The sequence below is a fragment of the Harpia harpyja genome, chromosome 12 (genome assembly GCF_026419915.1).
Source record: "Harpia harpyja isolate bHarHar1 chromosome 12, bHarHar1 primary haplotype, whole genome shotgun sequence".
Lineage (NCBI taxonomy): Eukaryota > Metazoa > Chordata > Aves > Accipitriformes > Accipitridae > Harpia > Harpia harpyja.
Window position 1 is genome coordinate 12342008 of NC_068951.1, and position 16390 is coordinate 12358397.

Consider the following 16390-nt stretch of genomic DNA (forward strand, 5'->3'; position numbering starts at 1 on the left):
ACAAGTAACACTGCCCTAGGTTTGAGGAACAGGACAGGGACAGAGTAGAACAGAGTCCCTATCCCAAAGTAAAACTGCATCAGTATTTTACCTCCAGCAAAAGACGCATTTGTTTGCGCAAGCCAGGCTCGGCGTGGCCTCCATGCAGCGGTGGCTCTCAATTCCATAAAACGTGTGTTTATAGCAGCCTCCTCGGCCTCGAAGCATCGACTAACAGCAGAGAAAGACATACAAACACCAAGAAAGTTAAAACACACCATCTGTAACCAAACTGGGTGCAAAGGTTTAAAATCTGCTCCCTGGGCATATTTGCAGTTTTCAGTCACTAGTAACTTCGGTGTTCAAAGTCACCTGTGACAGACATTGAAAGTGAGGTCACAGCTGCAGAGCAGATCAAAATAATGATGACAGAAGCAGTCTGTTTTAAGAAATTCATAGCACATAGATCAGGGTATAGTGTGACTGTTTATATACACCCTTACAGAAAAAAGGCATTTATGATGTCAAATTTACAACTGTTGTAGAGGAGAGAGACTTTAACATAATCGATAACTTCTCAGTTGCAACACCACAGCATAACAATGTGCTTTACTGAAGCTTTTAACTGAATCAGCCCACAAAAGAAAGCAGGTGAAGCCACTTAAGCTGCAAGAAATATTATTGTAAAAGCTCACTAAAGACTAACAAGGATCAATTTCAAGGCTACCCTACTGAACACTCAATTCTTTTCATTTGTCTAGTAGAGTATTTCTTTTAGCACTAAATTAAATAAATACCCTGACCTTATAAACCCTCATTCACACCAGTCAGCAGCTCCAGTGGGACACTGCACTTCCCTTCACAGCAGAACCACAGCAGCCTTCCCATTGGGTTTTAACTCCTATTTAGCATGCAAGTTGCTTGGAGCAAAGACTGTCTTTCATTATCTCAGTTAAATAATAATAAATGAGAATGAATCTTTACTACTCTCAAGAGAAAATTTGAAATATGACATAGTAACTTTTAATCTACCTTCCTCTACCTGAAAAGTCCTGGTGATCCACAAGAAAGTCTCCACAGAGTAGCGGGGAAAGAATATACAGGTAACCCCTAACATATGCACAGCCTTGTTATACAGTTGGAAGATTAAACAAATTGGAAAATACTATTTATTCTACCCATTCCTCAAAACAATAGAGATGTCAGGAGATTCACAAATTCTAGGAGAGCAAGTTATATTTTGGATTTCATAAGACAGGCAACTCAACAGACTCTTCCTAAAATTTGCAGGTTTTATGCTCTTTTCCAGAATATGACAGAACACAGTCATTTAAATCTGAGATATCACTATGAAATTCTACTTAATACTAGTCCTTCTAGCCCTCCTCCTGCTTTCCACTGATACAAATCTCAAACAAGCCTCCCAAAGATATTCACATATTGGTGTGAATCTGAGTCAAAGCCACTGCCTGTAACCAATTCCAGCTCAATTTATTAAAACACTTTACATTCAATTCCTGCTTAAGCTAAAAATAGATGGTCCTATCTAAGCACACAGGGCTGCTATTTATTTTGTGAAATGGCTTTACAGTGCTGCATTAAATTCTGGTTCTTTAATAAAAATAGGTTCTCTGGTCTTCTCTCTCAGTCACAGCATTGATGAAGTTTGACAAGTTTTTCTTTAAAGGTTTCATGGCCTTCTCTGACACTAAAAATGACAGGAGAGAGAAATATTTGTAAGAGTAAACAGCAGAAGCATCAGTGGCATCAGTATATCTCACAAATATTCATGACAATACAGCAGTGGGCTCTTTAAACCATTCACGAGAACAAGTCTTTTGATGAAACACTTCATTGATACCAGGCATTTCAATAAGAAAACCTCGCTGCAGCCACCCACTTTGGTGATTGCCATTCAAAGAGCTCATTTCAAAAATAAACAAAGTTAATCATGCAGCAAAAGAGAGCTGAGAGACCAAGGAACTGATCACTGCGACAGCGCAAGAATTACAGATGTGCTGGCATTTTAATGAGGTGATGATTCCCATAGTTTATCACCCCATGAATGCTGAAGGCTTTAGTATGTTATATCAGTGTTACTCCCCAAATGCATAACACTATTGACCAGCTTTCAACTTCTGGGCTTCTCAGGCACCTGCAAAGGACAGATGAAACAACAAACATACTGAAGTGGCTGAAGTTTGTTCTACAGGGCTCTGTGCCCCTGCTGGGAACTTTTTTACGTCTGTGAACTACTTGAAAAGCTACTAGCTTACATAGCCTACAATACACAACTGCAGAGCTTGGAGGATTACTTTTTTCATATGGATGTGTACATACACACACAGAGACATATTACACACAACTATATACATACACACACACACTCCCACAGAGTAATTTTTAAAAAGTCCTAGCATTCACAAGTGACAGTTACCTCACTATCTGAATCTTACTTGACAAATGCTGAAAACCAGTGGAAGAGCACTGTCTGTCACAAACCAGGTATATCAGTCACAGAACAACAGGCTCAAATGCCCTTGTATGCCCATTCGAGTGTAATGACAGACTGTGTTATCTTTGTTTCAGAAGACCTCACACTGGTGAAGTAACTTTCCCACTTTTCTCTGCGGTGTTCTGTTCCTGCCATATATTTCAGCAGGCAGGAGATATTTTAGCAGACAGCAGAATAACAGGAAAAACAACAGAAAGTGATGTTCGCAGCTCTTTGCCATGGTCGCATTCTCACTTCTTGCAGTGGGATTTTAATAGCTTGAAATGCAGAACTACAGCTTGGAAGATGAAATTTGTTTTCATTCAAGTAATATCACATTTTTAAAGGATATTTCATCTGGAAATTATAATACCTGAATAAGTCTCTAGCTTTTTGTTGTTGTTGTTGTTGTTTATAAAATGAGAAAAGAAAAGAGAGCATACCTTTGTCCATCGGCAGAGCTTCACCCCGGAATGGCTTCCAATCAGTTTGTAACCTGAAAATAAACAAACAAACAAAAAATCTAACAATTCATTTTAACCTGCAGTAATTGATACACAAAACATACCAATTGGTACACAAAATTATTAAGCATCACAGTCTCAATGCTGCTCTTACCCATTGGCCCAAAGGTGACACTACCAAGATGATGTCAGTGCCCACCCACAGCACCCTCCATTTGATTCTGGGAGCCTGCACATCAGCGCAAAGGCCATGGCCACCCAAGGGACTTCAGCCAACTTGAAACAGTTTCTCTTAATGGGAGATTTATTTATATTGCTCAGTCTTGTTTGAAACAACAGGGGGTGGCCAGAAGACTTCATATAACAGGATGGCAGACTAACAGGTCTAGCCCAGCGATGTGGGACATCTCACTGACCCCAAGGGACAGCACTTGGGTGGGAGCAGGACAGGGACCCAGAAGCATCTCCCTGGCCCTAAGCCATCAACGTAGAACAGACTCTTCCCCAAAACCAAGGAGACCTAATTCCCACTGCTCCTTAGCAGGTCTGACCCAGCCTGGAGGACAACATTTGATTCACAGTGCAGCTGCAAGGGCAGAGGAAGAGAACTGAAATGCAGGGCTCAGCTTGAACCCAAACTTCACAGGTTCACCAGTTCCATCTCCACTAGCTGTGGTGGAGCCACAGTGAGGGAGCTGCTCCTCCGTACCCAGAGCAAAGCTGATTTCACATCACTTCCCCGCTCCCCAGCCAAGATCAACACAATTTCATTTAAATTTATTGGTCCAGGAGGATTAATTCCACAACGTTTGTTAAGCACTAAGTACTATTATTACCTAAACTGCTTGAGTTGGGTTATTTTCCTCTTTGAAAAAAGTACTTAAAGACCAATATCTGAAGGATTAAAAGTCACTTCAAAACCAGCATAAAAATAAGAGGGATTTGAGAAGCCTCACTGTGTCATTCATACGGTAACATTTATACGTCAATGGCCTGGTTGTCCCCAAACCCAGCACGTCTCAACTAGCTGCTTTAGGCTGATGTTTATATTAACACTTTCAAGGGAAAAACCCTGAAATTTTAGGTATCAAGTCTCTTTCCTGCCAACCAGCATGAACTTAACAGGGAAAAAAGCCTTCTGCTCAGCAGAAGAACTGGCCTTCACCTCCTACAACAAAAAGTAGCACAATTACCCTGCCCTGCTCATTTGTCACCATGCATCTTTTGCACAGCAAGATCCCAGGGGAGTGCAACTGCACCTCAGAGTCCCCCACACCTCCAAGGACACCAAACCAGCCAGGAACTACAGTGACAGCAGATGTCACAACAGCTGCACCAGCTAAAAGTTAAACTGTGTGGAGACACACATGGCCAATGAGGAATCACACAGCATCATGCTGTAGTTACACTGTCACTTAAACCCAGCAGAGATCTGCCCAGTTTCCTCTTTCTTCTTGACCTCACGTTTGCTCCTGTCGCCTTGTGCTGCCTCTAACCTTGCTGTGGGGTTAGGACATATGCAATTTTAGCCTCATCAGTTCCCTGAGGTGACTCACCAGGAGACCGTACGAACACAGGCCAGCGCAGGGGAGGTGGGTGGCAGGAGCAGGCAGTGGGGATACCCTGTTAGATGGCAAAGGGGCCAATTGCCAGATTAAGTGAGGCTTTGGGGACTTCAATGTCAGGCTGCTCCTGTGTCCTGAGCTCCCTCTGTCCCTCCAGCTCTGTGGGAATGAACAATATTTCAACATTTTCCTCCCTAAATGAACAACCTCCAATACAGCAAGGAAGAAAGAACTGCTGTAAGCCAAAAAGCCTTGGTATTTCACGTGGCAGATCATCCAATCCTTTCCTGGAGAAAGACATCAGTGTAACCCTGATCAGCACTTCTAACATAGAACTGATCGCCTGCAAAGCCACATGCAATACTGGGGACACCTTTAACTAGGACTGGATGAGACCCAGAAGACCTTGTGGCAACTTCTGACTGACACTTGTCAGAGGCACAGCCAAGTATGCACAACTGCATTCAGCTGCATCACATCACCTCTCCCATCCTGGGTCTGTCCTGCGTATTTCTTCAGCATTTCTTTGCAAACAGGCTTGTCCAGCAAGGTCTAATCTCAACTGAGACCTCCCTGTGCTGCTAAAATTTGTGTCCTTACAGGATTTCTTGACGAGCGTTGTTGAGCTGCTAGAGCATGTCCAGAGAAGGGCAACCAAGTTGGTGAGGGACCTTGAGCACAAGTCTTATGAGGAGCGGCTGAGGGAGCTGGGGTTGTTCAGTCTAGAAAAGAGGAGGCTGAGGGGAGACCTTATCGCTCTCTACAACTACCTGAAAGGGGGTTGTAGGGAGGTGGGTGCTGGTCTCTTCTGTCAGGTGTCTGGAGATAGGACAAGAGGAAATGGCCTCAAGTTGAGGCAAGGGAGATTTAGGTTAGATATTAGGAAAAATTTTTTTACTGAGAGGGTTGTCAAACATTGGAATGGGCTGCCCAGGGAAGTGGTTGAGTCACCATCCCTGGAGGTATTCAAAAAGCAAGTGGACAGGGTACTCCAGGGCATGGTTTAGGGGGCATGGTTAATGGTTGGACTCGATGATCTTGAAGGTCTTTTCCAACCGAAATGATTCTATGATTCCAAGAGGGTGCTGCATTCCTTCTCCCTGTAATACAGCTGTCCAAGCCAGACTCTTTGCTGATGTCAACCAGCACAGCCCTAGCCTTATTTTTTTCCATTTTTCAGAATCCAGCAACAGCATTCATGTAAGATTATTCTCTCACAGATCACTTGTTAGTAGAAGTAATATGGCTGCTTCAAAATGGTTTTAGATTAAAATTAAAATTGGAACTAGGACACGCTTGCCCAGATCTGCTACTGAGTTGTTTGAGGGAAGAGAGGAAGCAGCTAAACTGAGCAAGGTGCCAAGCTCTAGAGCCCAAAGCTGCAGCATTTTCTCTTAAGTTACTTAAATCAACTTCCACCATGTGGAGCGCCCACAGCTTCCTTTAAAGGCCAAGAAAATTGTACACGTTCAACATCAAAACAGAGCCTTACAAACTTCAGCCAGCTTTAGTGATGAGAAGGGGCTTACTCATCTTGTTTGCTGCTGCCAGGAGTCACAGCTATGGTTACAGGAAGAAACAGCATATACTTGCAGAACGTCTTAAAACCACTGTATGAAGCTGTTGAACTCTGGTCTTCACCACGTAGGTAACTCTGGTAGAATGTGCGGTTACCCTGCTAAGCCATCACAGTGAACACTGGCCACGTCATGCTTTTTCAGACTTGGAAATCAGATAATATATCAGTGATGAAGGCTGAACACTTTTTACACATCTGCTCTAGGTGATCAGAGTCTTTCTGCCTCTGTAAAGCCTGTTTCTTCAAGCACTTGCTTTACTGCTGGCTAGTAACACAGGCAGCAAACCAGTTCAGGCTAAAAGAAAGTACAAAGGGTTAAGCAAGAACCAAGCAGTGCTAAGTTTCAAACCAAACGTGAGAAAATGTGTTTAAGAACCAGGGGTCTTCTCAGTTCTGTTTCCACATCACAGCTTCTGCTGAACCCTTTTGAAAGCTCAGGCTAGCTCATCTCAGCTTTGCCACAACTTCACTGCGGCTCTGCCAAGGCAAATGGTGGTTGAATGAAATCTTCCTGATGGCCCAGAAGTCTGCACCTACGTATGCCAGGACTCACTGAACACATTCACTATTTTGCTTTTAAGGCATATTACTTGTGAGCAATAACTCTAACTGAATATGGATACACCACCTTCCAAACAATACAGCGTACTGTCTTGATGGGACTCTGCTCACAGTCCATATGTATCTTCAGATACTAAGGCTCAACAATACCAATCCATTTATTATTCCTACAGCCTCATATTGAAAGGATTCCTTAAACTGTAAGCAGGCTCATAGTAATCAGCTCAACTCCTGACTAAAGGCACAAGAACATCTAATCTGAAGTCTATGTATTAGTTGATGCTGCTCTAGATGATAAATTTTGAATGACCTAGAAGCCTGCCAAACTCCACTGAAATTAAGTGTCATTTTTTACTATATTAAGACATGAATTAAGCTTTTAAACAAGCTTTTGGGTAAAGTGAGTGTTATCAGGCAATAACACTAGGCTGATAAACATTTGGTGACTGCTCGCCCTGATAATCCAACTGGATTTTAATAGACCACAGACAGACTTTTAATCAAAGAGATGGCAGCATCACAGATGGTGACTGCTCCATTGTCTGGGGCAAAACTGTTCTGTGACCATTTAAAACTACATTGCAGCATTTCAACTCCATCATGTAAATAATAGTTTTAAAAGTCCATTCTCTGAAATTCAAAGAATTCATCAAGGGAGCCTACTGAGCTCTCAGCCACTGAGACAGGACACTGCTATCTATATACCCATGTCACGTTCTAGGATATCAAGGTATTCTGGTTGTGGTTTTGCTAGTTCCCCAGTGCCGTACACATAACAAGACTTTCTAAGCTCCTGAATGTGCATGAATTATGTGTATATGTGAGCAATTAAGTTATTTTAATCTTGAAAGCAGAACAGATATGATAAACCAAATTTCTACAACTGTCCATATCACAAGCAGTGTCATGATATCTGCAGTCTAACAAAAATGCATCTGTAGGACAGCTATACTGAACAGTTTTCAAAGATCGCCAACTATCCCAACATGGCAAACTGTCCATAAGAAAAGCCAAAGACACCTTCCAGCTCAGATTTCTACACCACCAAAAGCTTGCTTCAACAGAAGACTTTGAAAGCACAAAGGAAAAGATTTCATTATGAAAGAATGAAATAGATCAGTGGCTGAAAAATCCCCAAACGGTACAAGACTTAGCCATCCTTCTCTAAGAGTGCAGTCACTGTAAGCTTGGTAAAAGCCAATCTGATGTCACATTGTGCTTCACAAACTCAAATGAGTTTCAGAAGGCTTTTCTTCTGAGAAGAGTAATATACAGCTGACAAATCAGTGTGGTTCTATCAAGCAATCTCCTTAAATAAAAGCCCTCTGGTTTGAAGCAATGATTATCCGTTAAAGCTAAAACTCAGTGCAGAAAGGGGAACTTCACACTAGAAGAATGTTTACAGGGAAAAAAGTTTCCAATTCCCTGCTGTTTTGCAAGACTGCAGTTTAAAGGGGCCAGAGCTGAAGGTCAGCAACACAGCAGTAATCCATCTCCACCACTTTACCATTTTGAAAGTTGTAGCACAATTGCTGCACTTGAGCCATGGCCCAAAAGACAATGTTCAGACTAAAGCTAGAAAATGAATAAAAATAAAAAACCAAGAAATGCCATTGGTGAAAGGAACCTGTTCAAATTGTAACAGTATTTTGTACAAATACAGAAAGTGGCAGCATCTGGGCAATGGAATTTTTCAGGTTGCCCAAGCACGATAGGAGAAACCTCCAGTTTCATTCCTAGCACTGCTCAATCTTCAAGAAACCCTTGCCAAGCCCATCAAGATCTACTTTAGGTTTCTCTTTTTTTGAAAAAGAAGAAAGTGTTCTTCAGAAGTACAAAAGGCTTGTGATTTGTGGAAGGACTTGCTTCCATGAACTCAAAGCAGAAGTGAGGACATGAGAAAGGATTACAGGACTGTACCTTGTATGCAAAAAAAATACTGTCATTCCAAAATGGATGGAAAGTTTGGTCTTTCAGTAGAGCTGCTGAAATACTGCTTCAGATCCTTCTTATCATACTCAAAACAGAGAATATCTTGAACATTTTTAACACATAGTAAAAGCCTGCTAAGGTTAGTGAAAGAAATACAGCTGCTTCAGCAGGCAAACCAAACCTAACCTAGTATCAAGAAAATGAGACTGGCAAAGTTCAAGAGTGGGAATGCCAGTAGCTATAATAAATTCCAGTCTCAACAGCTGATCATAAAAGAGCTAAAAAATTCTTAAAATCTGGCTTTTCACTTAAACCCAGATGTTCATTTTAATCCAAAAGCACCTTTTCCTTTGCAGCACAGAACTGCCTAGGCAGTAGGAATATAAAACCTCCAATATTCAAACGCATAATTTCTTGTCAAACTATGCCTTTGACAAAAACAGCCAGAGACTACTGATGTTTTCACCTACATCAACTAATACTGAAGATAAAACCAGAAGAAAAACCTTCTGTATCTGGCACCTTTGACAAAGAGCAATGTGGTAAGCCAGACCATTTGCTGAGCTGTTACAAAATGTTTGCCATGAACACGTCGTGTTGGTGACCTCCACCAGGAGCAACGACAGCAAAGCATGTCTTCTAGAAGTGAGGTCATGGGCATCAACAACATGGCGGCCCATCCCATTTTAATCCATCTCCCAAATAAACTGCAAGTACTTGAGACCTCCTCTCACCCAAAGCGAGATAGAGAAAGGATGTCCACCCCTCAGCCCCAGTAGTTTCACCAACTTCTGTGTTGGCTTTGCCATCCCAAGAGGAGAACAGCTGCTCCCCTACTCCCAAAAAGGGATTTTGGGGGCTTGGCAAACAAATATCCATCACCATCCACCAGAACAATCCTAAGAAAACAGAACTAACCAGGCATTCCAGAAGTCACCTTCCAACTGCTCTCAGACACCACATTCAAGATAAAGACCTGTAATATAAAAGCCCCTCAAACGTTCTGCATAGCAAAAGAATCCCCACACCTCTGTCTGGGAGGTTGAGAAGACACAAGCTCCACTGAGGAGGAAAGCACATCCAATTCATTCTCCAGCTGCAAAACAGGCAGAACAAAAGAAAACATGATGGGACTCTTGAACAGGCTGTCTCACAGAAGAGCCGGTTTCCCCACAAATACATGCCCTGCACTGCCTCAGCTTCCCTGCTGGGGCCAGAGCAACAGCTCCATTGCCAGGACCCTGGCCTCTCCTCTCACAGTCACCTGCGCTCCCACAGAGGACCTTTGGGTCCCTCCAGCGCCTTCTGTAGCCCTGCCTCGTATCTCCAGCTCCCCTCACATCTTCTACCTATTTTGGCTGGCCTGATGGCTCGGCAGGAGACGGCAAATGCATACCTAGCCTAAAATCTCATCCTTACCAAGTAGCAATAACCAGCTGGCCAAACAGAATGGGTCATAACTCAGAGGTCATGACGTTCAGGGAGGAAGAAAAGAGCCTCAGTGTATCTTCTTTATTCATAGTAAAATTCAAGAAATCTGCAGGAACTTAATGTCTTCAGGAACTGTACATCAGTATCAACTTTGGCTGAAAAGTTAAGTAGAAGGCGGCAGCCAGCCTGCACAACTCTCCTCCTCAAGTACCCAGAACAAATACATAAAGAGTCAGAGACAGAACTACAAGTTGCTACAGACAAGATCTTTTTATTGTTTGTGTTTTATTGAGTTGCTCTTTTTCAGTCATTCTGGGCCCATTTCTTTCTCCACATTTCCATTTGTATAAGCTGTCCCCTTGCTTGGGGAGAGTGTCATGTTTTCATGAAAGGACAGCAAATTTTAATCCTTGCCTGAATGTATCTTATATTTTGTTCCAGCTTAATAGACTTAATTTCAAAGACCAATACTCTTCAAAGCCCTTCCACCACCCCCCCCCCAAAAAAGCATGCACTTCAAGTATAAATGCATTTATGCTTATTTTCCTCTATTATGCACAGGGTAAGTGTACCAGCTCCAGTAACTACACAAGGAAAGAATCAGGCCTGCAAGAGAAAGCTTTCACCATCTACTCTGCTCCTGATAAGCTGCTACATCTGTGCCAGCAAATGAGTATTGCAGTCAGCTCACCACCACCAGCTCTTGGCAGCTTCCACACTATGGGACTTCAGCATCTTCTGCTTCCTGGATTCTTCCTCTTTAACTGTGTATTTGCTGTTTATTTACACAGACATTTTCTAAGGAGCTGCAAGAAAGTTTACCAGGCTTAACTTTGCCTGGTTTTGGTCATTGCATTTATTCTGCTTACTAAGAATAATTTGCTATTTTGCAAGCTAATTTTTAATCTTCCCATGGCCAGTATTTGAATTCTGTGGTACATTTCAGGGACTGCACCAGTGTTACTAATCCCTGACCCAGCTGTGAGCTGCTAGTGCCACCTGGAGTTTAATAGCTATACATAAAGCACATCAAATCCCAAAGATGCATGCAAAAATTTTAGCATACAGCCTGCAAAAATATACATCCAGCAGCACCAATCTCTGTGCAACATCTTTGCACAGTGGATCTCATTCCCAAAATCTGGACACTCAAAAAGCTCAGCACAGTGAACCAAGCTAAGACGGTCAGAAGAGCTCAGAGCTGCAGACAATGGAAACCTCAGTCCAAGAATGGACAGCAAAAGCCACCAAGTACTTTTAAAAACCTAATCTCAGATAAGGTTGATAAGCACTTGAAAAGCCCAGTCTTCATTTTTTTTTCTGAAGTCAGCCTCTTGATTGCCCATACACACTGAAAAACATAGATCAAATTGTATCTTTATATCAACCACGAAGTCAAAGCATGAAAATAAGTGGTTACTGAAACAGCCCATAGTATTTCAGATACAAGCTGTCTCCTAATACCACTTGCCTTTGGATACAAGTAAAACAGAGGTATCTTGAACACCCTGGTGCTAAATTGTAGGCTTACTTAACCAGTAAAGACAGAACAATCCAACTGTACTGCAGCAAAACTGTACCTGTGGTAGCAGAGACACAACAGAATAATTTATACAATGTCAGCGGGGTTAGTCTTTGGGTGTCATTAATCCATTCCCATTGCGTTGCCTACCATGAAAAGCAGTTTTATTTAGTAGTGCTACAGTAGAAAACAACAAAGCAAAGAGCGTGTCGGAAATACAGGGTATGAGCAGCTTAAGAAATCCAGGTCCTTGGAATCTCCTAAGCAAACAATCAGCTCTTCAGGATTTTGAGTTTGTTTTTTCCTCTGTTTTATTCCTCCACATTTAAGAGAAGCACATCAAAGAGGACCTGAAGCACTGCTAAATACAACCGTAACTTGATAGGGATGATGAAACTGGCTGTCACTGTGTGACATCATGTTTGACCTCCAAATATTTCAAGAAGTCAGCTGCAGTAAAACCATGATACCCCAAACTGCCAGCCTTTGCTTTCATATTCAGCATGACAATTTCTTTGGCTTTCAGTCCAACCATCACCGTCAATAAAACATTTGGCAAATCAAAGAGCGGTTAAGACTAACAATGGTTAGCAACCCAAACAGAGCACAGGTCTTTGCACTATTGCTGTACTGATTTTACAGCAGCAGGAAAATGATAGTCAATATTTTGTACTCATAAAATAAGCACAGCTGATACAGGGGACACTGAAGGAACCACCATGGATTCACAATGGGTTTTTTTACAGTCACCTTTCCTATTAAAACAGCAGCTTGAGACTCCCTCAAAAGCTAAAGAAGGATTTAACTGTACTTCCTGAAAAATCGGGAGCTCTGGAAAGGCAAACTTCACCATATACAAAATTCTCCTGGTACCCAGGCCAAGCAAAAAACCTTTAAGCCCAGCAGGGATTGTTTCAAGAATCTACAAGCAACTGCAGAAAGCAAACGCAAACATGTTAGGCTGTGTCTACTAATCACCACAGGAAACATTAATATGAAAAGTTTGCTTCTATTTTCAGTTTATTTCTACCTAAACAGGTGAAATTACTAAAGCATTAACACAGCAAAATGGTACCACTGCAAATAGAACACAGCCAGATACTTCAACTGTCAGCCTCTCTCCTACAATATTTGTCACTTGGAGGCACTAAATAGTTTGCACTGTATTTGTATTTTATGCAAGACTGAACACTGATGGAAAGGGAATCAGCGTTTTCTCACCACACAAGATTGGCTACGACTTTAAAAAGCAACTATTACAGAGCATCTTTTATAAAGTTATTTGCAACCAGGCAACTACAAGGACTAACACCTATAGAACCCAATAAGTGAGGCTATATTTAGCTGAAATTCAACACCAGTGCCCAAATAAAACCATTGTTTAAGCAATATTCAGTTTGCCTACAGTAAAGTAAATTTGTCTGAAGGTGAATCAAAATAAAAAAAGTGAACATTACAATAGTCTGAAGAGATGCTATTCAAACGCAAACTTCTGTTATGCAACTACAGTTTAAAGGAACAGCTTTCTCCTGAATCTCTAGTACTGGTTCTTCCTTCTCTTGAGCTAATTATGCCCTCAAGGATAATCTTGAAAAGACACTAAACCTACACCCAAAGCAACCAGTTGTTGCTAAATTAGATTATCTTTTGACTACATTGCACTTGTTATTTTGGGGGGAATGGTGCTGAGGGAAGGAGAGAGTTGTTTCATTTTTATAACCACATAAGCCCGTCTTGATGTGTTATTTGCAGAAAAAAACAACATTATATGACATGTGAAAAAAGAAAGGCAGCTTCTCTTCACTATTGAGTGACCATTGAAGAATTAGGTGAGCAGCAGAGGAAAGGAGAGGAGGGTTGTGACAGGGAGAAGCAGTTGTAAACTGTCAGGATACAGACACAATAGTTTTAAGTCTTTGGAACTGCAGATTTATGTAAGTAGATGTTACCAGTTGATCCAACGCTGGCACTATCCTGAATGTCAAAGGAAGGGAGAAATACATACCTACTTATCTGGATAATGAATTCCTGCCCCTAGAACATCGCAAGGAAGTCCAAGTTCTCTGTGGAGCTTGTCTTTGTGTCAAAAAAATTACGGTAGAAAGATGGCCTTCCCTCCAGCACTGTTTTCATTTTCCAAATGACCACTTTTTATATACCATTAGAAAAGCACAGTTTCATTCACTCCCCAAAACTGAAGAAATACAGACTGGGTCAGAAAGTGAGTCAGTGTGAAACACTCCTGTGGCTACCACAGCACAACGCAGAGCCAGCAGAGCCCTGCACTACAGAAAAGAGAGGGCAGTGTGCTAAAACCCACCCACTACTCCCCTCTCAGAAGTCAGTACCACAAGCAGTCTCCACAGCCCATCTAGGGTTCCTGTGTCCCAAAGCAAAAACTGAGATGTCTGGGGGACTTGGTACACCCTTCCACGGAGTGAGTAGCCCCTTTAACCTCTCAAAACAGGGGACTTGCAGCAGACAAGCGTGCTTACCTCCCTGCTGTCCATTTCTAGACAGCCATGTCTCCAGCAGCTCACTCCCACAGGCCTGCTAGCCAAATCCACCTGTCCCCTAAACCTCCTTGCAAGCAGATAGAACAATTAGACTTCTGGATCACACACAGACAGTAGTAACTAATTAAATGAATAAATAAAAATAAAAGGCTGTAACAGTGCTTCAGCTGCTTTGCAGCATGCTGCAGTGTAACTGCCACCACATTACAGCCTTCAGAATTTAAGCTGAAAAGATGTATTGAACCAGTCTCCTACAATCCAGCAGCAGCACCACTATGGACATGAAGAGAAGGCAAAGTCACTGCCACTCCTTGCTAAGCCTTTGCTTTATTCCTTCAGACTATGAATTTAAAGACTGGCTTTTTACTTTATAACTGTGCTAAGGTTAATGAAAAAAAACAATGACCAAACATGTCAGATACTTGATGGGCAGAACGCAAAACCAGTCACCTACAAAAGCTTGGGCTGAAGAACACTTGAGATCCTGGAGAGCAGGCTGAGATCCCACAGCTGCTGGATTCACACACGACATGGTTAAAACTTCAGAGTCCAGCTCTTTAGCAAGGTGCCTCCACTGCAATAACCAGAAGTGCGTTCTCAGAAGCATCAGGAGAGATACTATTATTTAGCAAGCAAGAAAACTGAGCATTCTCTCATCCTAAGAGATAAAAGAAATTAGACTAAACTCCCTTTAGTCTCCAACTGAGCAGCATAGGAAAGCTCACACCACCCTTCTGGCTCTGTCACTCAGAACTGAGGCTTCTGAACCACAGGGCTGTCAGTCCAGCTCTTCTCATGCTTGTCCTTTGTTTTAAAAAAGGCGTTAAGTTCATTAAAACTGTTCTCTACAGCTCATAGGAGCTCTACTGATCTAATCATCTAGTGGATTGTTAGAGTTAGTTTGAACTACTTCCATTTCTGGAAATAAAGTTTCAGCAACAAAATCAGAGTTTGAAACTGAAATAAAAGCAGGGGACTAAGATGGAAAACAGAGATGCAAAGCTGATCTTTAAATATTCTTTGAGAAACCTACACTCTAGGAGCTAGAGGCATGTGGGACTATCATCTCTCTCAAGCTGCCTTAGCAGATACATTAAACCCTGTGAACTCTGATACGCTCTCCACACATTACAGCATGCATCATGCTGAGATGCATCACCCAGCTTTAGATTCTTCCCCTGCAAACAATTAGGTACAAACAGCCCCTGCCTAATCTCTGTCCTGCCTTTGGTTAGAGCCTAGCATGACTGAGGGTACAGAGCAATATTTTTAACAAAGAACACCATCTTCCACTTGCTCTATTAGAAGTCTACCACCAAGACCTCAAAGCCTGGTCCCACCATCTGGTCTTTGCAGATCCTCACCTTGTTTTGTGAGCGCATCTCTCAGAGCCGGGGTTATCATCTCCCTCTTTTCACCTTCCTCCTTCCTCCCAGCATTCTTGTGAGTCAAGCTCGTTCCAGTATCTCCTTCCTCAAGCTCACGTTCTCTCTGTTTAAAGACAGTGAATTACAGTCATTTAGATTCAAGCACCATGTTTTAAACACTGTGGCACAGTTCAGCCACAAACCTGCTAAACTTAAAACTGACACAGGTGCCCACACATGAATTCTTGCATTCATGTAGTCCTGCATTTTATCCCATCAGACTCTGACCCTTCAGTAATTTAGGACAGTAAATTTGAAAAGAAAAAACCCACAATACACTGTATTTGTTCTAACACAGCAACAAAATTCTCTAGGAAATTTTAAGAAACAAGGTGTTTGAATCTCATCTGAAGAGTGATATGGACTCCAGGATTTAAGCCCAAGTGTTTCATGATCGCACAATAAACTCATCTCTCTGCTGAATGCAAACTGGAGGGAACAAACCATTTTGTGCCTGACACACAATTACCTGGAGTGACAAGCAGCTATTGTCCCAATTATTTGGGATAGGTCAGGGAAGAAAGCCACATCACTACAATGACTTAGCCCAGGAGTTTACAGAGTAGAAGTTGTGCTCTCCACAAGTCACCTAAGAAGGCAGCCATGTGCACCACCAACATTCAGTGATCATCAAAGGCCCTGCAAGAAAAGGCTGTTCCCCCCTGCCCCACAGTCAACTCCAGACACACGAACTCCAACATCCCACCCAAGTTTGGCTTCCAGCAGACCCTGGTTTATAGACACAGTTAAGCCCTTGGAGCTTACTTAAAACCAAATGCAGGAGTATCATGTGTTAGCATAAAGTTACAAGCAGAAGAAGCAAACCCTAGCACGCAAGAAATCATGAATCCCCTGCTGTATAAGCATCACTTCTGAGACTTTACAGGTATTTATTGTTTCATGTCTGCACAAAGAAGCAT

The 16390-nt window shown here is 42.1% G+C and overlaps 1 protein-coding gene across 5 annotated transcripts in view; it reads right to left on the reverse strand.

Moving 5' to 3' along the window:
• The window catches only part of LOC128149121 (S-adenosyl-L-methionine-dependent tRNA 4-demethylwyosine synthase TYW1-like), a 111459-nt gene that overhangs the window by 75067 nt on the left and 20002 nt on the right, over positions 1-16390 (reverse strand). For 4 of the 5 annotated variants that reach the window (XM_052803949.1, XM_052803950.1, XM_052803951.1 and 1 more), the window contains 3 exons: positions 15408-15534; positions 2917-2969; positions 92-210 (listed from right to left, as the gene is read on the reverse strand). In XM_052803949.1, the coding sequence (XP_052659909.1) occupies positions 92-210; positions 2917-2969; positions 15408-15534 (299 nt within the window). Of the gene's footprint in view, positions 1-91; positions 211-2916; positions 2970-15407; positions 15535-16390 lie in introns of those variants that run through there. The other variant, XM_052803953.1, reaches the window with a different exon arrangement.